The sequence below is a fragment of the Sardina pilchardus genome, chromosome 23, assembly GCF_963854185.1.
Source record: "Sardina pilchardus chromosome 23, fSarPil1.1, whole genome shotgun sequence".
Lineage (NCBI taxonomy): Eukaryota > Metazoa > Chordata > Actinopteri > Clupeiformes > Clupeidae > Sardina > Sardina pilchardus.
In genome coordinates, this window is record NC_085016.1 from 19,916,486 (window position 1) to 19,940,007 (window position 23,522).

Consider the following 23,522-nt stretch of genomic DNA (forward strand, 5'->3'; position numbering starts at 1 on the left):
GGCATCCATCATAGTAACAGCTATTTACAATAGTAACGCACTATTTGTTACAGTCTATTTCACCTTAACGGCCACGACTCACAACCTAAATAAACAAGAAAATACATGTGGAACCGACTGCCCGTGTGAAATAAGCAGATTCCTGTCCACACAAGATTGCGTTGAAAAAAACAAAGGATCGATCACAAAATACCTTGATTTTTGACTTAGGGTCCGTCGTCCGAGGACTTCCTCCTCCCAAACCTTTGTTTTGCAATATGCTCGGTTACGGAGAGGGCCAAGGCCTGCGAGTTGATGGAATCCAGCCGAGATTCAGCCCTCTTCAGCGGCGGCTCGTATTCCTCACACCTCCGCCAAAAATGCTTCCCCTCACGACAGTATGACAGACATTCACTCTGATAAATGTATGGCGTTATACTCAACTGCGACATTTTCTGCGCGTCGTTGAATTGCTTCCTGCCATTTGCCGTGCCAGTCTGGATAGAGAACTCATTTCTTATTTATTTAGAAGACCCCCATATCCGCTAGATTGTTTCCGCTTCTGTGACAACAGCAGCTCCACGTCTGTGCACTTTTTCAGCATCTCACCAGCTCGCGCTGACTCGTGTCTAAAGCCTTCGGATGAAAACGACAAAACAACATCCAAATATTTGTCTGTTCCGTCTTGAATCACTGTAGAATATGGCGAAGAAAGCGCAGGCTACTTTCACAGCACTGTCTGCGGTGGTATTGTGGTTTCTAATCTTGTTTTGACCATACGCATTAGTAGCCTAGACTACTTTCGCACTGTTGATAGGAACCAGAGCCCTGTTGGAATTGCGTTATGGATTGAAAGTGAGGCAGAGACGTGGGAGAGAGGTTGGAAAACGATTTTAAGGACAATGTATGCCCTCTCTGAACTCACTGATGAATGTTGCAAAGATAAGTGGATATGTTCACAGACCACAAATAAAATATTTTTCCTCAAGTGTCAGCCTTGTTGTAGACTTCATTTAGGACGTGATTAGGCTACAGAGCTTAGGAAACTGAGTCAATCGACTTCGTTACCTTGCCTAATGAACAGGCCTATCAGTTAATTATAATGAAATAGAAATATAGTCCACAACGCTCAGCACAAAACCAAGTAAATGTATTCGAATAGCTTACAAGGATTCCAGGCACCGCATCTGTAAAGGCTACCCATATGGTAACTAGTAGGCTGTGTGCACATATTTATTTACATTTTTAGGAATTAATCAATGCCGTCACGATGCTCCATCTATCATCTTCCAGGAATACTGCACTGCCTCCGTGTGGGCGTGTTCTGTAAAAACAGCTGATCTGCCGGATGAGCTCAAGTCTCAGGTTATTTTAAACCATTTACAGTATAAAGGTGCCATTGATGGGTATGGCTATAGCCGATTTGACAAGATTATTGAAGATTGTTTTCAATGTTTGCGTGAATTCAAAGTACTTTGTAAACAGGGTCTTCAAAACCTTTTATTAATATTAAAACATATTTTACAAAATGTACACAACTGTACAATGCAGTCAATTCCTAGAACAAAGTGCATGCATGGCACCATGCCTCTGCATGAGGAGCTAAACAACACAGTGGGTGCATATCAAGTGCTTGGCCAATTCCATGTTACCACTGGACTGATAGATGAGTGACAGGTTGTAGGCAATCTCTTGGCGCAGATCCAGTTGGTCATCATCAATTCCCTTTGGAAGAGGAGAGGAAGTGGAGATATTCAATGCTCAACCTTTAGTATATTCCAGACTTACAAAACGTGCAAGTGTGTTGACAGAACGTTATACATGACACTGATGACAGACACTTTAAAAAAATAAAAAAACGAGCAAACCCAAACACCACACTGACCGGAAAACTGTTCTCTTTATTTAGTGTTTTTCATGAGCCTTAATGAATGGGTTCTGTAGCCTGAGGGAATGCCAGGGGTACGAAACATTGCATTAAAAATAAAAAGTCAACCAAGGGAGCTATATGGTGTGTGGATCACTCTCTTTTTTTTACTTTTGGAGTTATACTTTTCTGATCCAGCAGCACCCATCAAAATAATGGAAAAGGGATGAGCATGACCACATGTCTACTACATGTATGTTGCCTTAATGGGTACAACCCATGAACAGCACACATTTTGATATAACAAAAATAACCAACAGAACAACCTGTAAGAATAGCCTTTGTGACTGTGAGGAGGTGAGTATAGGTGTACGGTACTGATACGTACCTCCAGTGAGGGTGGGGGGAAGGTCAGGGCTTTCTGGTAGTAGTGAATGGCCAGGTGGGTGAGGCCCAGCTGGTGCAGGGCACGGCCCACGTTGTACATGCTCTCCTGGCATTCACCCCGCCGCTCCACGTACCGCCACAGGAAAGAGAAGCCCTGCAGCCAAGCAGGTCACAGGGTTGCTCAGACCTTTTGTACTTACTGTACTTTACCGACTATACATACAACTATATATACATACTTATACATTGATTTTGCAAAATGTCTTCCAATATGAGGTCAATACAGGGGGGCAGTTACTATGGTGTTATGGTTTTGTTTCTTTTAACTTGCATAAAACACTGTCCTGCGGCTTATACACAATGCGGCTCATATGCGGGAAATGACTGTACTTCACATCGTCCTCATAGCCCATCTTCACTACACTTCTTTTGCTGTGGTGTTCTTAAATACTGTGTTAATTATTACTTACAATGATTGTATCAAACTGAAATGAATGTCATTTCCTTAGCTATCTAGTAGTCTTAAATAATATATTTTTTTTCTAATACTCCAACGTGATGCAGGAGGTAATTTTTAGAAACTAACTGGATTCATTTAAAACTGCCAATAAATTCACTTTGCAAAAAAGGCGTACACTACACAAGCAACCAGGGCTGAATGAAAGTGGAGTCTATTTCTATTTCTATTGGAGTCTAAAGGAAAATCACATGACTGCTGCACCTTAGGGCTGTGCCATATCATATGGCATATGTGCCAGATCGTATCACGTTCTTCTTGGAATCCTTTGTTTGAATTTTCAAGTCACAACATTGACAATATTATAATTTTGTGATGATGATTTTACAAAGTATTTGTGCAATTTGCATTACACTCTTAAAACAATTGTGCTGTTCCTATCTGGACAGAGACACATTGTGTCATTTTCAACACATCATTTGTAACAAATATAAAAGGAAACTGTGCTGGACACAGAGATGTGTTAAAAACAACATTTGTTTTAAGAGTGTAGCAGAGAGGTGCCCAAATGCATTTTGCAGAGTTGTGAGAACCACTTGTTTATTATCTATCTAACTGAACACAATTGAGATATGTCATAGCATGTAATGCACATACTACATATACAATATATTATTATGCAGCCTGATGAAGTTTAGGCTGCACCCAAGCTAATTATCATGTGCTACATCATACACGTGGGCTGAGAACCAAAGGGGCGTAAGTGACCTTTCACCAACTTTACAGGAGAGCCAAAACAAATCTAACTGCTTCTATATGTTCACAGTTAAAGACCTTTGGTTTTTGTTCAATAACTATATATTTATAAATATTTTACTTCTATAATTTTGTCAGCTAAGAGAGCTCATCAAGAGCTTTCAGGTGATATATACTGACCAAAATGTCACTTACGCCCCTTTGGTTCTCAGCCCTCGAAACAGCATTTCTAGTCAAAGTACAAACCTGAACCAAGTACAAACCTGCATGACTAGGGAGTGGCGCTTGATGACAAACTTCTGCGAGGCCATGTGGAAGAAGGTGAGGCCCACACACAGGCTGTGGAGAGGGTTGTCTGGCTGCATGCGGAAGGCCTGGACATACTGGCCTAATACCAGAGGACAAAGTCAAGTAAAGAGAAAGAGAGGCAGAAAGAAAGGAAGAAAGAAAGACAGAAAGAAAGAAAGTGAAGAAGGAGAAGGCTTGACTTTGGAATTCTATTATAATCAATAACAGGTTTAACTGACGTGAAATTTTAGGGTCCATTAACGCTACAGTTATATTTCTGTGAAAAAAAAAATGTCCTTGAGATCATGAGGTCCTGAGAATTGTGACATTTGGAAGGGTGGTCTTTCAATTCACCGACTCAGTTATACATACTGTACTGTACATGTCTGTGGCCTGCATGAGATTGATGACATACATGTGAAATTATAGATAGTTACTCAAGTTAGAACAACACAATTCTTAACAGTCACTGAGGGCCCTGCTGTACTGAAGTGGGTGAACTGGGGGTGATACGAGAGTAAACACGTGTGTGTGTGTGTGTGTGTGTGTGTGTGTGTGTGTGTGTGTGTGCTGTGCCTACCGAGGGCGTGCTTGAAGCTGCCCGAGACGAGCGAGGCGTGTCCGTTGAGCACGCACAGCGCCAGGTTCTCGGGGTTCTTGAGCATGAGGCGCAGGCAGAAGCGGTGGTGGCGCACGTCCTGTGAGTGCAGCGTCACCTGGTTGAACACGTTCCACAGCTGGGTCCGGTCCACAGAGTCCATCAGCATCAGCCTTGCCAGCGCACGCACACATTAATACCTTTACTTGTGTTCACATTTTACAATACATTTCATTTATTAACATAAACAATCTTAGACACCACCATTGCAAACCCAGTAGAGTAGCCTATGCCTCTGGTCTCAGTTCATGGGTACAAAAAACAGCGACTTCTCCATATACACACACGAACACACAGGCACGCATGCAGACACACAGACACACACACACACACACACACACACACACACACACACACACACACACACACAGGTGTACACACACAAACACAGACATACACAAGTCAAGAGATTTACACAAGAACCAGAAATTATACGGTATGTATATATAATCTTATATATGTATTTAAAAACGGCTCCAATCACCAATCCATTTCCCCACCTGATGTAGTCATAGGCCTTGACGAAGTTCCGGTCCAGGAAGGAAGTGGACAGGCCCAGGTAGCCCAGCTCCTTGCGCTTGACCCGCTCATCGTAGAAAGTGTCATAGTTGAGCGAGGAGTCGACCAGGAGCTCGGCCTCACAGAAGCGCCGGTTCTCACAGAGCATGTTCATGCAGCGCAGCAGGAGCTGCCACCAGTCCTCTCGCGACAACACACTCGACTTCCCTAAACACACACAAACACACACACACACACACGCGCACACACAAATGTTTTTATTTGGATCTGACAGTCAAGCAAGGAAAACAAGATCCAAATACTCTAGGAAGAGTCATTGACAAGGTGTCCATATACAGGTCAAAACAGCAGACCACCTCAAAGATATGTACAGATGTTATAGCCTCATTTACAATTACAATGTCTGGAGTGTCTGGAATGTTTTTGAAGTAATCACTGTCAGATGTGTTATGATGGAACCAGTTCAATTGTACAGTGCTGTGCTTGTAGATCTTGCTGTCATGTCCATAGTTTGTCTTTTGCAAGTCCACACACACACACACACACACACACACACACGAGATAGAGGGGTGAGAGAGAGGGATATGGTTAGGAAAAAGGAAAAGAGAGAGAGAGGAAGAAAGGGGTGGAGGAGAGAAATAGAGAAGGCTATGAGAGAGAGGGATGAGGGGGATGTGGTTGGGAAAAAGGAAGCGAGAGAGAGAGAGAGAGAGAGAGAGAGAGAGAGAGAGAGAGAGAGAAAGAGAGGGGGTACAGAGAATTAAAGGCGGATAGGGAAAGAAGAGGTTGAAAGAGTGAACCAGAGAAGAAGGTTGTAGAGAGGGAGGCAGTCAGAGGTGATGAAATGTGAGGGGCAGGAGCAAGGGAGAAGAGGAAAAGAAATGGAGAGGCAGACCACAACAGAAAGAGAGGGAGAGAGAGAGAGTTGAATGAAGCAATAGATAGGTTAGAGAAAGAGGAAAGGAAGGAGTACAAAACTGAACAAAATAGGCAACTGAGGGCAAATAGGGGCAAATAGGCACAGCCATGTGGGTGGGGGAAGTGGTTGAGCACTGCTTTCCCCATACGCACATCCACGGCTGAAGTGCCCTTGAGCGAGGCACCTCATCGCTGTCAATACAGCTCCCTGCTCCGGGTTAGGGTGTGCTTCACCTCACTGTGTGCTGTGTGGGTTCACTAATTCACGGATGGGATAAATGCAGAGACCAAATTCCTTGTATACACAAGTACAGTATAGTTGGCCCCGAAGCCTGATCTACATTCACATTTACACTTACAAAGCAAAACGGAGTATCTACTGAGGAAAGAAAAAACACAGATTCTTTGAATGGATTCATTACTGAAGTATTGTCAGGGTATGTGGCACCACTAAATATTAATGTTCTAAATTGCCAATCTGCCAAGCATAGTATTTGGTTACAATAATGAGAAAAGAGGGGGGAAAAGAGAGCGAGAGAGAGATAAGGAGAGAGACTAAATTGCATCATTAAAGTTTGTTTTGTCTGAATTAATAGTTCCATTAAGCACATAAATGAATCAAATGAATATTTCGGGATATACTGAAAAAAAGCACAGCTCATCACAAAATAAAAATAATTTAGTGCATTTTGGGATTAAAAATACCAGCTTTAGGATAACAGGACAATAGAGCTGGGCAAACCGGGGAATTCAGCATTTCATGGGCTTTTTTTGTCTAGAAAGAACCCTTTCAGGTTCTTCACAAAACTCTTTGTGTGTGTGTGTGTATGTGTGTGTATAAAACTCTTTTTTATGTATGTGTGTGGCAAGTGTTGTCTGTCCTTAACTGTTCTGAGCTCACCTACAATGTCCTGATAGGCTGATTCCTGCTCGTGGTCAGGCCTCTTACGTCCAGAGATTTTGGCCACGCGAAGGCGATTGGAGTCAGAGATCAAACACACCCTGGCACGTACCATGGCTGTCTGTAAAGCGCACACACGCACGCACACACACACACACACACACACACACACACACACACACACACACACACACACACACACACACACACACACACACACACACACACACACACACACACACACACACACACACACACACACACACACATACATACACATACATACACACACACACACGCGCACACACACACACACACACACACACACACACACACACACACACGCACACACAATATGTATGTCAAAGACACAATCATCACAGCCTTTTGGGGCTTACAGTATTGCTTAAATAACCATAAATCACACGTCATGAGATTCGACCCCAGTAACAGTTCAATCTTTGAGGTCCTAGACTAAAGGGGACATAGAGAGGACATAGACAAAGGCATGATGGGGTAAGGTGATGAGGAGATGATGACCTTCAGTAGCATGGCCAGCATGGTCAACAGAGTGTCCACGTATTCGTCCTGTTTGCCCTGGGAGAGGAGGAGTGTGGAGCGATGGAGCAGCAACTTCAGCTCCTGTAAAACAGAAAACACACACACACACACACTAAGAACACAGTGGGACACTCACAGAGACTCAGGCATGAATGCTTTATGAAATTGAGAATGTGTATGTTTGATAACACATACACAAAATCATCTCTTCATTTCCTTCCACACACACACACACACACACACACACACAGACACACACACACACACCTGTTGCACTGCGCCGGAGTCCTGGGCCAGCATCTCGGGGTCGTACATGGACTCCAGGGCCTGCAGGGCGCTCTCGGGCCGGCCCAGCTGCTGCTGCAGGGTGGACAGGGAGAGGCGCGCCTCCAGGTGGAGAGGGGCCATCTCCACCACCTTCAGGTAGCTCCGCACCGCCACCTCCAGGTGACCCAGAGCCTTCAGACACTCTATACACACAGACACACACACACACACACACACACACACACACACACACACACACACACACACACACACACACACACACACACACACACACACACAGACAGAACAAACACATACACGCACCCACACAGAACAAACACATATACACACACAGAACAAAAACATTTATATCACCTACAATGTCCAGAAATTCTAATTAGCGTCCACATACACACACACGCACACACACGCGCACACACACACACACACAGAGACACACAGACACACAGACAGACACACACACACACACACACACACACACGCACACACACAGGCCACGCGGTGCCTACCTGCATGTCTGAGCCAGACCACGGCCAGGTTGTACCTCTCGGAGCACACGAGCCCAGAGAGGAGCGGCAGGGCCGAGTTGTACTCGCCCTCGTCCAGGAAGGCCTCGGCCACGTCCAGGTACAGATCCCCCAGCTCCTCTGGGTTCTGCTCCATCAGAGAGGTCAGCAGGGGCTACAGGCGGACGCAGGGAGGGAGGGACACAGGAGGGATGGTGGCCGTAGAGTAGAGAAGAGGGCAGAGGAGTGGAGGAGGAGACGGACGGAGAAAGAATTTCAGTGTCCAGTACAATTTTTGGAACGTGTAAACAGGGGAAAAAAGCACATTGATTCTGATATCCTCAGGTTTCAGGCCTAAAAAAAAAAAACGTTTCGGGCTACTGCCCTTCTTCAGACTACAGTTTCAGGCCTCATTCATATGTGGACATGAATTAAATATGAATCAGTTATGTGCCAATGCGAATAAACATCATCTAAATGCTAGCTATTCCCTGTCTTTTTCAACTGGCTTCTTCAATCTTATTAGCCTGGGTCCCATCCTGCCTGGCGCGGTGATTTCTTTCACGCTGCTAAGGCAGTCTGGAAACTAACACCCACATTTTCGCCTGATGTTGGTGGCCAATCACAGAACAGGGGAGAAAGCAAGACCATGATGAGCTATGCACAGACACATTTGATAGACATCCGTGGCGCCCAATGAACGGATCTGGGCATTTTTTCAAATACGAGAAAATGAACGTCTGGTTGCCAGACCACGTCTCATTTGAGAAGTGGTAGGCGCTAGCCAGGCTACAATCTTATACTCTTATATCTTATTTTTGCATCTGCAAGGTGCATAACAATACTTTCACAAACAAAACTGGCAGAATGGTGAAATTAAAATGAAAGCGGAGATGGAAGCTGCAATGGATCAGTATTTGTGGACTTCTCAAGATACTTCAAAAACAGAAAGCAAACAACTACCCTTTGAAATGGCCTGAGAATACAAGCTCGTAGATTATTATTTTGCGCATTTGCAGTGTCATCTGGGTATTTGCTGTCATTTTGGTAACCAAAACACACACACATTGAGTATGCATGTGTTTGTGTGTGTATGTATGTGTGTGTGTGTGTGTGTGTGTAAGTGTAAACTCACATCCAGAGGCTTGTAAACATGCTGATGTATAAAGCACACCATCAACTTCACTCTGATGTCTACAGGCACTTCGTCTGGGACAATAACCTCCAACACCTCCCCTGTGCGTAAACAAAGAGAAAGAGTGATAGTCAAGCAGAAGACAGTCAAGAAGAAGAAACAGTCAAGAACAGTCAAGAAGAAGAAGAAGAAGCAATAACAGTGATAGAAAGATAAAAAGGGAAAAAGGGATACAAAACAAGCAGTGAAAGAGAAACAGTTCAAAATGGTGGCGTAGACAAAAAGACATCCCGGAAGTAAACGGTGAGAAGACGGCCAGACATGAACATTAGACATCCATCCAGCCTGGTGCATACCAAGTGGTTCTTCAGTCTCCTCCTCTGCTTTCTCCTTCTCCTCTGCTTTCTCCTTCTCCTCTTTCTCCTCCCCTTCTTCCACCTTTTCTTCCATTTCTACGTGTTGCTCCTCTGGACTGGTCTCCTGCTCTTCTGTCTTTTTCAGCTCAATCCCACAGAACTTCACTAAAGCCTGCAAACAGGTCATTCATGAACAAAGCACTCTCACCGTCATCTAGATGGACTTTAAATACATGTTAATACATAGACACATATTTAGCAAAATAGCATTCATATACCTGAGCAAATTCCACATAAATCACTTAATTCTGCATAATTCATATCTAGAGTGGGCAAAGAAAGGCATAATAAAAAAAATCTGATATAAGTATGTAAATAATTTATTATAACCTTTCCATGAACCCAGACATTTCACTGCCTATCTGCCTCACGTTTCAATTCCTCCCCCAAACTACCATGACTAATACCAAAGCATGAAATGCTCAAGGAAAGCAGACACACATATTTCCATAATGGTTGTGATTTATGGTTATTTAAGCAATGCGCCCCAAGAGGCTGTAGGTTACAGAGCTTTAAGAACAGCTACGGGGCACAACTGCGAGTGGAGTTGTTATTGTTTTTCTGAAACGATTACTACAAATACTTGACAAGGTTTGTTCAAGTAAACACAGAGAAACAATAGTGCAATAATTTATTGATATAAATGGCCACTCTTCCAGCAGACAGAATAGTTCTTCTATAGCTATAACGATTGGAAGGAAATAAACAGGCGCAGCAGCTGAATTTGGTCTGGTGCAGTAATGATGCTGGTGTAATCTTAAAGCAGGGGTACTCAATAGGCGGACTCCGGTCCGGATCCGGACCCAAACGTAGTGACATCCGGACCGAGAGATTTTATTCATTTTTTTTTTTTCATAGTGATCCAAGCAAGATTTCATTGGGATTTCTACCTGTGTTTCCGATCGCTCATCTACTACTATAGCTCGCGCCCAATCCTAATGTCCTATCAGTGGTTGAATAGCCTACATCACAACATTTGACAACTCATTGTAGCCGCGAGCGCCTGGTCTGCGTGTGGCCTATCGGTCCGTTCCATTGGGCTCACCCACAGGACATCAGAAAGCTAGCCTAAGCCTACAACAACGGTTTACGAGCGGCATTTGTTTCTTTAGCAAGCCAAGCAAATATCATGGTATGCTCCAAAATTGACAAAAAGCTAAAGTTGGATTTCGAAAATCGTGAGTTCAGACAGAGTGCGTCAGGACGGCCAAATATGCATTGCTGCCTGCGGGGAGCACGAACGAAACCAATGTGTTTAATCTCTAACTAGCACTCCGAGAGCGCAGACCTTCGCCAAGCGCCTCCTGATTCCAAATGGTGATCCTGATCACTCTCAAAATGTAATTGTTTCTTCCTTAAGAAACAAGTTATCTTGCTGACAAACAAACAGACAGACAGACAGACAAACCCCGATGAAAACATAACCTCCTTAATTGACGGAGGTAACAAACAAACCCTGGCGAGAACATAACCTTCCCTTGGCGGAGGTAATGAAACAGTTGCACTTGTCAAAAGTGGAAACTTGAAACGTCATTATGAAACAAAGAATGTTCACTTCGAGCAGAATTATCCACAAACCTTTTGTTTACTGCCTTTTTATTTAGCCTACTTTTTTTCTAATTTTGGAAATGTACTGTTCCGGACCCTGGAAAGATTACAAATTTGGTGAGTGGACCTTTTGAGTTTGTAATTGAGTACCCCTGTCTTAAAGTGTGCTTATCCAATCACACTGGAACTGTTTGTTTTAGAAGATTACGTACAGATGCCTCTACCCGAGGCAACTGTATAATAATAATATCTATAATAATAAATAGAATTATATAATAGTTGCAAACAATACATTAATTAATTTGAACACATTGATTATAGTAAAACAATCAATTAAAACTAAGAATCATGTTGAGAACAATAAAAAAAAAAGTCAGACCAGTTACTTCTCTTATTTCACTCCTTAATTCGGTCTGTCTTTTCTCCGTAAGTAAACTTATTCTATTTTTCCTCAAGACCTACAGTAAATAACCCATCTGGGGTAGTGTTGTTTAGACATTCACACACTAGGGCAGGAATTCCCAACCTTTTTTGGCAGGGGACTGTATTTTGAGGTCACAAAACGCTGGTGACCCCAATCATTCACAACATATTGTGTGAGAGAGTGCATCTCTTCTCCGCTGTAAATCCAATAGGGAGGGATGTATTACCTCAAATGTCCTAACAAGCTAATTTGTTTGACTAACTCGCCTGGTTGTTTTGCTACTTTGTTAGGAGCGTTGATTAAGCATTATCACCCATGATGATCTCATGAATGATGTCTAAGTTTATTTATAGCTAAATTGTAATGAAGGATCTGATTAGTTATTATTTACTTAACTTGGATATCATGGCAGTTTTCATTTTTTAATGTAATGTATATGTTTTAAAGTAATGCACTGATCACACTGATCAGCTGTGAGATGCCAAATATCTGAGCCAACCCCATTTCAATTTCAGGTGACCCCACATGGAGTCCCGACCCAAAGGTTGAGAAGCGATGCACAAGGGGCAGTGAGCTAACCAGGAGCACACACACACCAGGAGTACACATACACACCCAGAGCAATGACCTTAAAGTTATCCTGCTGTCCAGCCTAAGTAGTTGTAGGTGAATTATTGGACATGTGGAGGTTTTGTTACTTAACATTAACTTATTTTTGGTAAATATCAATCTTCATAACAAGTTGAATGTTATGAAAATTATAATTAAAAAAAATAGACCAAAAACGCAGTTACTGCCTTCTTGCTTTGTAGGGCAGAACGGACAGCCCTTGTTCCAGTGCCCGGGGAGCAGTTGGGGGTTTGGTGTCTTGCTCAAGGGCATGTGAATGTGAATGTGAATGTGAATGTGGATGTGGGGGAAAGTCTGCCATGTGATATAATTTTTGAATGTCAATGAATTGATTCAGTTCAGTATTCCAGATGTGTCTTTAATTTGTGCCAGCCCTGATTGGTGAGCATGCCCAGTACACAGAACCCCAAAACGACTGTTAAGCTCACCAATCATAAATGATGTGCCCCTCACACGCTACACACACCCACCAACCAGAAGTGGCGCAGTCCAGGAGAATGACTGCACTGTCATTGTGTTGGTTCACATGGCAATTGTGATAATTGTACAGCCTTACAAACCAGTAGACCACAGACGTCCCCTTATCTCAAACCTCCGTCTCTCTCCCACCCCATCTGTGTTAGCCCCTCTCCCTACTGACCTTCAGGGCTTTGGTGTGCTGGTGGTTGGCGATGTAGAGCTCGGCGGCCATGTTGATGCACTCGTGAGTGACCAGCTCTGGGTGGCGCTTCAGGGCCTCCTCCATCACGCCGATGGCTGACGGCAGCTCACTGCTCTCATAATAACTCCTGCAGGCAAGACGGCACAAAACAGGGGTTTGCATGAACAATGCTAAAGTGAATGACTGGTGAACATACCTTTTTTTCAACAAAAAAAACGTATTACATGTGATAACTGTGTGCATTATGGATGAATTACAGCTTAATAAAACTACAGATACAGGTACATGCAATTGTCAGAAAAAACACCTTCATAACATACAATTATCAACATACGATTATCAATGGACAGACAACTATGCCATGTTTATTAGCAGAGTTCAATATATAAACAAAGATTCTTTAGAACAGATGATGAATCGTCTCTGAAAATAAGCCCTCACTTGGCCATGTCCTTCGACAGCTGCATGAAGTGCTCTCCGTCGTGGGGCGGCAGCAGGTTGAGGATGCGGCGGTAGCCGTCCATGGCCTGCTTGTGCTCGCCCACCTGCTCGTACAGGCTGGAGCGCTCCCACAGGAAACGCACGTTCGTCGGGTCGTACTTGATAGCTGCAAGGGCAGTGGAACCAAAACAAAGGCGTGATTGGTTATCGTTGGGTGCCTCTCAACATCTCTCCTCGATCCTCGAGGGGCATTCCCACTGATCTATAACTAACACTGGATAGACTATCCCATTGTTGCCGCCCCATCATTCTTTATCTAGATAAGTGAGGACGAGGATCGAGGAAGGAAGGGAGGGTGCATAAAACCCCATATGAGAGGCACCCATAGAGTCAAAGTTTACTTGGGCTACATCTATACATACTGTATATAGATATTCACACATTCTCATCTCCAGAGCTAGGTGTCCTAGGGAAGGGTCACAGGCTCATAACTACTGACCTTTGGAGTAGCAGATGATGGCTTGCTTGATGTTATCCTGCTCCAGGGACATGTCGGCTAACTTCACCCACTCTTCACAGTCGCTGGGATTGAGGTGTGCAGCTATCAGGCCAAACTGGAGGGCTTTCTCCATGTCACCCTGGTCCTCATATATCATGGCCATGGTGGAGAAGGGCTCATAGGCCAGGGGTGCTGTGGTCAGAAAGACATGCTGAAGGAAGTCTTTGATTTCTAAGCTGTAATAACTACAACAACTCATTGTTCAAGAAATGTAGCACAGATCGACAATTCCAAGACAAGGAGACATGCAAATAGCATAGTAATTATAAAGAGGGGGGGCCATATAAAGTTCTGATTAGTCAATAGTGATTTTTGTCTTTTGTATGATTTGATGAAAACTAAGAGAAAAAGTGTCAGCCATCACCAATTGCATCTGATGCTCACCCTGTCTGAAACCTGCTACATAAATTACACATTTAGTAAACTGACTGCATGTTTAGTCCAAATGTTTTATGCCTACAATTTCATCATGCCTCAAATGCTGCCACACACTCTCACTCTCACTCCCACTCTCACTCTCACTCTCACTCTCACTCTCACTCTCACTCTCACTCTCACTCTCACTCTCACTCTCACCCCCCAAAAGACTCAAGCTCCTAGCACCTACCTTGCCGAATGATCTCCATGCACATTAGGATGGCATCTTCCTTGTCTCCGCGAGCATAGCGGATGTTGGCTTCGCCCATGAGTCCTCGAAGAGCCCGTGGTAGTTTACTCCTATGGCGCTTCTCCTGTGCAACACACACACACACACACACACACACACAATATATATATATATATATATATATATATATATACAACATCATATGTGCTTTTAACTGACATTACTTTATGAAGTCCAACATCATACTAATTATTTCATATCAATAGTGTCAATGGTGACTGAAGCCACATGTTTAGGTGATGCACTTTTTGGATAAAGGAGAAATGGGTTAAGTATAAGGGAGAATTACTTGACAGAAAGGAAGGATGGAGAAATCAGCCTACAGAACAGTTACCTTCATCATCTTCTTGTTCTCACGATTGAGTTCCATCTCCAGGGCAAACACATCCCCTGCTGTGATGCCGCCAGTCTCATCATCGTCAGCATCTTCCTCCCCTTCTCCGTCCTCGTTATCCTCCTTGTCTTTGTTGAAGTCTTCGTCTTCATCATAGTCTTCATCATCGTCGTCATCTTCCTCCTCCTCGTCGTCATCATCCTCCTCCTCGTCACCACCTTCACCAAGCATGGAGGCAAAAGCCTGATGTACAGAGGGACTTATTCCCTCCTCTGTTTCACCTATTGGGGAAAGGCACATTAAGCAACTTGGAAGAGAGTCTTAGGAATACGCATTGTGTCAGTTACACACATTAATTTACATCATGACATGTACTGCATGCAATTCTGATCACCTGTAAGATAGCACTTCAAATGCAGAGGAACATGGTAACATTTCACTTGAATTACTTTGAACAGTCTGTCTACAGAGACTAAAGAACGTATGAAAACATGTAGGCCCTACTGTAGCCTACACAAGGAAAGTGACGGAAAACATTCTGACATAGCCTACCCGTGCGCCGTTTACGTGTTTTTCGAACAACGCGCGATGTGCTTGGTGTGGCATCCTCTCCACCGCCTGTTGCGTCTTCACCATCACCGGATTCAGGTTCCTGACTCCCCTGCAACGACAATTATTCTTCTTTTCATTCTTTTATAAGTGCGTTAAGTCTGTTTACCTCAAGCAATGGTAAACCCTGATTGCCCCCCACCTCTCAACTTTGAAACATCCTCCCATAAACAGCATTTGTAGCAAGCAATCTCTCTGGAAATATAAACTCATTGATAAGGCTAATCAAAATGACTTTCTGTCCGATCAATAACCAGTGTTGACAGACAGACAGCTGGCTAGCTCGTCCTCACGTCAGAATAATTCCTACCTTTTTGCTCTCCTTCTCCTTCGCTTTCCGCTCTGATCTTCGTTTCTCAAACTCCTCGAATGAGATCTTTCCGTCTAAATAATCAATAAGTTCGGGGCTAAATTCCGACATCATGTAGTAGGCAAAAGCGGCATTATTCTTGTAACTTATTCACGATAACGCAAGCGTCCCCCTCTTTTCTTGTTCTCTGATTTGCAACACAAATGCAAGACTTACATGTGCTGTGAATACCGCCACCTAGTGCACTGGTGTAAGAACTATAGTTTCGAGATTGTTTTGTAACTCTAGACTGCCATCTGCTGTCTTGGCGATGCATTGCTTCTTAGCAAGTGGTAAATGCAACTAGAAAACGTAATTTCCAGGAAATGACCAGTGCATGCAAAAGCAAGACATAAGATAAAATGTGAAACAAACTTAAATTTACAAACAGCTGTGGACAGAGGAAGGTGAGGGAAGGGGGGGGGGGGGGGGGGGGGGGCAGTGTGTTGTATGTATGTGGCTTAGAGGCAGAGGTGGAAATGTCCAACCAACCAGCTGATTCTCAGTAGTAACTCTTCAGCCAGGCAGAGCAGCTAATTGGTGAGATCACCTGTGTTTAAGTGCACAGATAGAACCAATACGTGATTGGACTTTTACTCTCTGAAGCTTGACTTTTCCACCTCTGAGTGTGAGTGCGTGTGAGTGTGCGTGCGTGCGTGCGTGCGTGCGTGCGTGTGTGTGTGTGTGAGTGGATGTAAGGAGCATGGCTTTCTATGATGCAGTGAAATGGGGGAGTTAGGTTAAGGTGAGAATGTTGTGGAGTGCATGGAGAAGTGTGGTATATATGAAGTGCTGCAGTCAGGTGTGTGTGTGTGTATATATGAGTGAATGGGTAGACAGAGAGAGCTGATAATGCAGGTTCAATTTAACTGGCTGTCAATTAAACTTGATAGGGCCTTGAGCAGCTGGCTCTTGACACAGGTGCAAATCAGCTTAATCAGCAGTGCAGTGCGATAGACCTCTGAAGTTCGCCTACAAAAAAGCTTGCCATATATGGGCAGTTGGCTTCAATTAACTCCCGGATCTCCTTATATGGGCAAACAGGGCAGCTTCAGAGGTCTATGAAAAGTCAATGGGGAAAAATATTTTGCTAATATTTCAAAAAGTATCAAGTTTACAGAACTGAAATATACATACAATTAGTCTTATTTTCAAGACCTACGTAACAAAGTTTGAACCAAGTTTCTACGTTAAACGGTTGAAGCTGAATAGGACCTGGTTAGGAGAATAACTAGAAATGCAATTCCAAGGAATTACCAGTGCATGAAATGCAAAAATAGATAGATAATGTAGATATGGTTACTAAGGTGTAGCTACGGTAAACATGGTGGTTGCATAGTTTACAGAGAGTTGATAGTGTGAAGGTAGACAGTTTAAAGCTGAAACATTGCCAGTTCTAACTTAACTAATGATTTCTATTCGTGTTAAAATGTTAACTATGGTAACAATGATAACCAGGTTGATTGGTTAACTTAGCTACTGATTTCATACAGCAATGGTAAAAATGCTAACTATGTTAGCAATGCTAACTATGGTAACAATGCTAACTTTACTAACAATGCTAACCAGGTTGATTAGCTAACTTAACCAAGATTTCTAGCAGAAATGCTAAAAATGCTAACTTTGCTAACAATGCTAAATTTGCTAACAATGCTAACCAGGTTGATTAGCTAACTAAGTTGATGATTTTTTGCAGTTACCGTAAAACTTCAAACAATAGCCGAGTCCCAAATAGACGCATGTCTCTTTTAAACGCCCGGTGTGACTACAGATTTGGGGTTATAGGCCGGTCTCCAACAGAAGCCTGGTCTGTTTTTTTAGTTTCGAGTTGTATTTACTCTTCTTATACCCGTCAGATCGTCTGGTGGTGGTGATCATCGATGGTACAGATTGCGCACACTAAATGTATAATTGCATGACTGCGGAGGTGAAAGCCAGCTATAGAGTTCCAAATTCTTAACTTTTTTCGACATTGGCCTATGTCCTGCATTATTTAATTAATGCCATTTTGTTAAATTTGCGCACTAGACAACATATTCTATCACGAACTTTCTTTGTTTAGTTTCACTTTCTCTCGTTTCTCCACGTTTCTCCGCGTTTCTCTCAATACCATGGCGGAAAAGAAAAAGACTTGATTTAAATGACATTTAAGCTGACAGTTGTCAAATTTGCCTAACAAAATTCGGGAGAAGCAGCGGCAAGATATTTCTCGGTTGATCCAAAGAGGGTGCGTAAAGGCTGAGCTGTAACGTCTGTCTCCAAAGAGGGAGAGCCCTGCGCATCTGGTCGGTAGCTGCGCAAGCAAGGCAGGCAAGTGGAGGAGAGCGACGAGGAGGAATTCGCAAATCAACTTGTAGCCTAGTTGAGGATCACGGTGATAGCGATTAATAGGATCATTTTTAATCACACGATTGCAGTTGTTTTACAGGGTAGCATTCATTCTTTATTGTTGATGTATTATCAGGGGCAACAAGTTCACAGGCTCGATGGTAACTTGAATTGTTCAGCCCGCTGTCACATCGTTTCGTTATTTTAAGCTGCCAATAATTTAAGACATAGTTCTAATATGATCTGATTTGTGAAACACATTCGAATTATAGGCTAAATAAATAAATATAGCCTACCCTACTATAATGTGGTAACCTCCTGTTGTCATGCTTTCTGTCTGCTTATGCTATTGGGTAGTTATCTCTAATCCTACAATAAACCTACACTCAACTAACACCACTAAATTAAACGCCTGTCTCATATAGACGCCTGTCTCAAATACACGCCGGTGCATTTTGGCAATTTGGCAAAATAAAAGCCCGGGCTATTGTTTGGAGTTTTACGGTATGCTAAAAATGCTAACTATGCTAACAATGCTAACCATGCTAACTAGCTAACTTGCTAGTGAGGACTTTTATTTTGAAACATTTGTTGCTAGGGTATCCATGGTGGCCACTATCAGGAAACAAGAAGTTACTGCAGTATAATCATGTTGGTTGCTATGGAAACGGTCATAAACGCTTAATTTTAATGGTTGCTATGTTGGTTGCTAGGTACATGGAGGTTTCATGTAGTTGACTGGAGGCATAGTGGATGATAACTGACAGTTGGAATGGTTGAACAGTTCAATAGTTGAGTAGTTTCAATGGTTAAATAATTTAATAGTGTATTATTGCAGTGAGGACTTTTATTTTTGAAACAGTTGTGGACAGAGGAAACAGTTAACAGGATATGTAGTCTTCTGAGAGACTGTATGCTTAAAGCCAGAGAAACTGACAGTTGGTGCCCAGGTGGCCGGCCACCTGGCGTAAGATTCTAATTGCTGCCGTGATGTCATAATGAGCATTGTTAAGTCTATGGGGAAATAGCTCAATGTTAAATCTATGGGGAAATCGTTTTTTAATTCATAGTTTAAAAAGTATAAAAGTTACAAAGTTGAAAAATACAAAGCACACATGGCATAAGCAAGACCTACGCAACAACGTTTGAATGAAGTTTCTACGTTAAACGGTTGAAGCTGAATTGCGAGCGTTAGAAGAAGAAGTTTTATAAGAAGAAAAGGAAGAACAGTACAGTGCATTTTCATGCACTGTAATAATAACTAGAAATGCAATTCCAAGGAATTACCAGTGCATGAAAATGCAAAAATAGATAGATAATGTAGATATGGTTACTAAGGTGTAGCTAGGGTAAACATGGTGGTTGCATAGTTTACAGAGAGTTGATAGTGTGAAGGTAGACAGTTTAAAGATGAAACGTTCCAGTTCTAACTTAACTAATGATTTCTATTCATGTTAAAATGTTGATTAGCTAACTTAGCTAATGATTTCTAGCAGTTACGCTAAAAATGCTTATTATGCTAGCAATGCTAACCAGGTTGATTAGCTAACTTAACCGATGATTTTTGGCAGTAATGCTAAAAATGCTAACTATGATAACAATGCTAAATTTGCTAACAATGCTAACCAGGTTGATTAGCTAACTTAGTTGATGATTTTTTGCAGTTATGCTAAAAATGCTAACTATGCTAACAATGCTAACTAGCTAACTTGCTAGTGAGGACTTTTATTTTGAAACATTTGTTGCTAGGGTATCCATGGTGGCCACTATCAGGAAACAAGAAGTTACTGCAGTATAATCATGTTGGTTGCTATGGAAACGGTCATAAACACTTAATTTTAATGGTTATTATGTTGGTTGCTAGGTACATGGAGGTTTCATGTAGTTGACTGGAGGCATAGTGGATGATAACTGACAGTTGAAATGGTTGAACAGTTCAATAGTTGAGTAGTTTCAATGGTTAAATGATTTAATAGTGTATTATTGCAGTGAGGACCTTTATTTTGAAACAGTTGTGGACAGAGGAAGTAGTGAAACAGGATCTGTAGTCTTAATGAGATTGTATGCTTAAAGCCTGAGACAGAAGGTGCCTCTCATAGCGTTTACGCGTCCTCTCTCGCTCCTCACTGATCTACATAAAGAATGATGGATCGAGGAGCGAGGGAGGACATATAAACGCTGCTTGAGAGGGACCCACAGTAAATACTTTAAAAGTTGTATGTAGATAGTCTAATTAATGTTGATAGATAGAATGTTTAATGGATGTTGATAGGCAGATTGTTTAATAGATATTGATTGACAGTTTAATGGGTGGATGAGTGAATGGTCTGAAGAAGATGAATGGATAGAAGGTTGGATGGAATGTGCCTTATATTCTTGTTAAAGGGATATTCCGCCATTTTTGGAAATACGCTCATTTTCCACCTTCCCTCAAGCAAAACAATCGATATTTACCTTGTTCCCGTTCATCCAGCCATTCTGTGAGTCTGGCGATACAACTTTTAGCTTCAGCCTAGCATAGATCATTGAATCGGATTAGACCATTAGCTTCTCGCCTGCTAGCTTCATGTTTAAAAGTGACTAAGATTTCTGGTAATTTTCCCATTTAAAATGTGTCTCCTCTCAAGTTAGAAAGTGCAATAAGACCAACTGAAAATGAAACCTGGCGTTTTTCTAGGCTGATTTGACATGGAACTACACTCTCATCTGGCGTAATAATCAAGGTAACTTGCAAGCGTACCATAGGCGCAGTAATACCGTACGCAGCACCTGAAAATAGTCCCCATAGACAACAAGCAGTAGTAGTGCCAGTAGTCTGCAAGTTGCCTTGATTATTACGCCAGATGAGAGTGTAGTTCCATGTCAAATCAGCCTAGAAAAACGCCAGGTTTCATTTTCAGTTGGTCTTACTGCACTTTTTAACTTGAGAGGAGACACGTTTTAAATGGGAAAATTACCAGAAATCTTAGTCACTTTTAAACATGAAGCTAGCAGGCGAGAAGCTAATGGTCTAATCCGATTCAATGATCTATGCTAGGCTGAAGCTAAAAGTTGTATCGCCGGACTCACAGAATGGCTGGATGAACGGGAACAAGGTAAATATCGATTGTTTTGCTCGAGGGGAGGTGGAAAATGAGCGTATTTCCAAAAATGGCGGAATATCCCTTTAAGAGAGACACTGATACAGCTCTCTGAGAGTAGTTGACACAGGTGTAATCAATTTAACTGGCTAGTCTTAAGAGAGCCAGCCTGAGACAGAGTAGATTGTTTAAAAGTTCAATGTAGAGCATCGAATTGATGTTGTTGATAGGCAGACTGTTTAGAATGGGTGGATGAGTGAATGGTTTGAAGAAGATGAATGGATATAAAGTTGGATGGAATTAGGAGGACTTATTTTGATACTGTTGTGCGCAGAGGATACAGGGGAACAGAATATGTAGGCTAGTCTTCAGAGAGGAGCCTGAGAGAAACTGACAGTTGGTGCCCAGGTGGCTGACCAGCTGGGGTAACATTCTAATTGCTGCCGTGATGTCATAAAGGGGCAATGTTAAGTCTATGGGGGAAATTGTAATAGTTTTTAACTAATAGTTTAAAAAGTATAAAAGTTACAAAGTTGAAAAATACAAAGCCCACATCGCGTAAGTAAGACCTACGCGACATAGTTTGAATGGAGTTTCTACGTTAAGCGGTTGAAGCTGAATTGCGTGCGTTAGAAGAAGAACTATAAGAAGCCTAGGAAGAACAGTACAGTGCATTTTCATGCACTGTAATAAGAAACCTAGGAAGAACAAGATAGTGCATTTTCATGCACTATAATAATAAAAAGCCTAGGAAGAACAGTACAGTGCATTTTCATGCACTGTAAAAATAAGAAACCTAGGAAGAACAATATAGTGCATTTTCATGCACTATAATAATAACTAGAAATGCAATTCCAAGGAATTACCAGTGCATGAAAATGCAAAAATATATAGATAATGTAGATATGGTTACTAAGGTGTAGCTAGGGTAAACATGGTGGTTGCATAGTTTACAGAGAGTTGATAGTGTGAAAGTAGACAGTTTAAAGATGAAACATTCCAGTTCTAGCTTAACTAATGATTTCTATTCATGTTAAAATGTTGATTAGCTAACTTAGCTAATGATTTCAAGCAGTTATGTTAAAAATGCTAATTATGCTAGCAATGCTAACCTCATAACAATGCTAACCAGGTTGATTAACTCACTTAACCGATGATTTCTAGCAGTAATGCTAAAAATGCTAACTATGCTAACAATGCTAAATTTGCTAACAATGCTAACCAGGTTGATTAGCTAACCTAGTTGATGATTTTTTGCAGTAATGCTAAAAATGCTAACTATGCTAACAATGCTAAATTTGCTAACAATGCTAACCAGGTTGATTAGCTAACTTAGTTGATGATTTTTTGCAACTATGCTAAAAATGTTAACTATGCTAACAATGCTAACCATGCTAACTAGCTAACTTGCTACTGAGGACTTATATTTTGAAACATTTGTTGCTAAGGTATCCATGGTGGCCACTATCAGGAAACAAGAAGTTACTGCAGTATAATCATGTTGGTTGCTATGGAAACGGTCATAAACGCTTAATTTTAATGGTTGCTATGTTAGTTGCTAGGTACATGGAGGTTTCATGTAGTTGACTGGAGGCATAGTGGATGATAACTGACAGTTGGAATGGTTGAACAGTTCAATAGTTGAGTAGTTTCAATGGTTAAATGATTTAATAGTGTATTATTGCAGTGAGGACTTTTATTTTGAAACAGTTGTGGACAGAGGAAACATTTAACAGGATATGTAGTCTTCTGAGAGACTGTATGCTTAAAGCCAGAGAAACTGACAGTTGATACAGGTGTAATCAATTTAACTGGCTAGTCTTAAGAGAGCCAGAGTGTATATTCTTGAAGCCTGAGACAGAGTAAATAATTTAAAAGTTGAATGTAGTCTAATTAATGTTGATAGACAGAGAGTTTAATGGATGTTGATAGACAGTTTAATGGGTGGATGAGTGAATGGTCTGAAGAAGATGAATGGATAGAAAGTTGTATGGAATGTGCCTTATATTCTTGTAGAATGGAGAGACACAGCTCTCTACTGAGAGTAGTAGATACAGATACAGGTGTAATCAATTTAACTGGCTAGTCTTAAGAGAGCCAGAGTGTAGAGATACCTGAGCCTGAGACAGAGTAGATTGTTTAAAAGTTGAATGTAGATCGTCTAATTGATGTTGATAGGCAGACTGTTTAGAATGGGTGGATGAGTGAATGGTCTGAAGAAGATGAATGGATAGAAGGTTGGATGGAATGTGCCTT

At 42.0% G+C, this 23,522-nt stretch overlaps 1 protein-coding gene across 1 annotated transcript; it reads right to left on the bottom strand.

Moving 5' to 3' along the window:
- Window positions 1-1,466: 1,466 nt before the first annotated feature.
- Window positions 1,467-15,994, bottom strand: gtf3c3 (general transcription factor IIIC, polypeptide 3). The gene is made up of 18 exons (XM_062528202.1): window positions 15,820-15,994; window positions 15,453-15,561; window positions 14,901-15,181; window positions 14,507-14,630; window positions 13,840-14,031; window positions 13,341-13,506; window positions 12,879-13,026; window positions 9,577-9,748; window positions 9,221-9,321; window positions 8,089-8,260; window positions 7,559-7,761; window positions 7,271-7,372; window positions 6,731-6,851; window positions 4,893-5,118; window positions 4,315-4,505; window positions 3,710-3,834; window positions 2,235-2,387; window positions 1,467-1,704 (listed from the first exon to the last, which is right to left on the bottom strand). The coding sequence occupies exons 1-18, from the start codon at window positions 15,931-15,933 to the stop codon at window positions 1,582-1,584; spliced, it is 2,823 nt and encodes a 940-aa protein (XP_062384186.1). The 5' UTR covers window positions 15,934-15,994; the 3' UTR covers window positions 1,467-1,581.
- Between the last annotated feature and the right edge of the window lie 7,528 nt (window positions 15,995-23,522).

Coding starts and splice junctions, on each gene's coding strand:
- gtf3c3 (XM_062528202.1), bottom strand. CDS start 15,933: ATGATGTCGGAATTTAGCCCCGAACTTATTGATTATTTAGACGGAAAG. Junction 8,261..9,220: donor ATGTTTACAAGCCTCTGGAT/GTGAGTTTACAC, acceptor GTCCGCCTGTAG/CCCCTGCTGACCTCTCTGAT. Junction 7,762..8,088: donor GGTCTGGCTCAGACATGCAG/GTAGGCACCGCG, acceptor CTGTGTGTATAG/AGTGTCTGAAGGCTCTGGGT.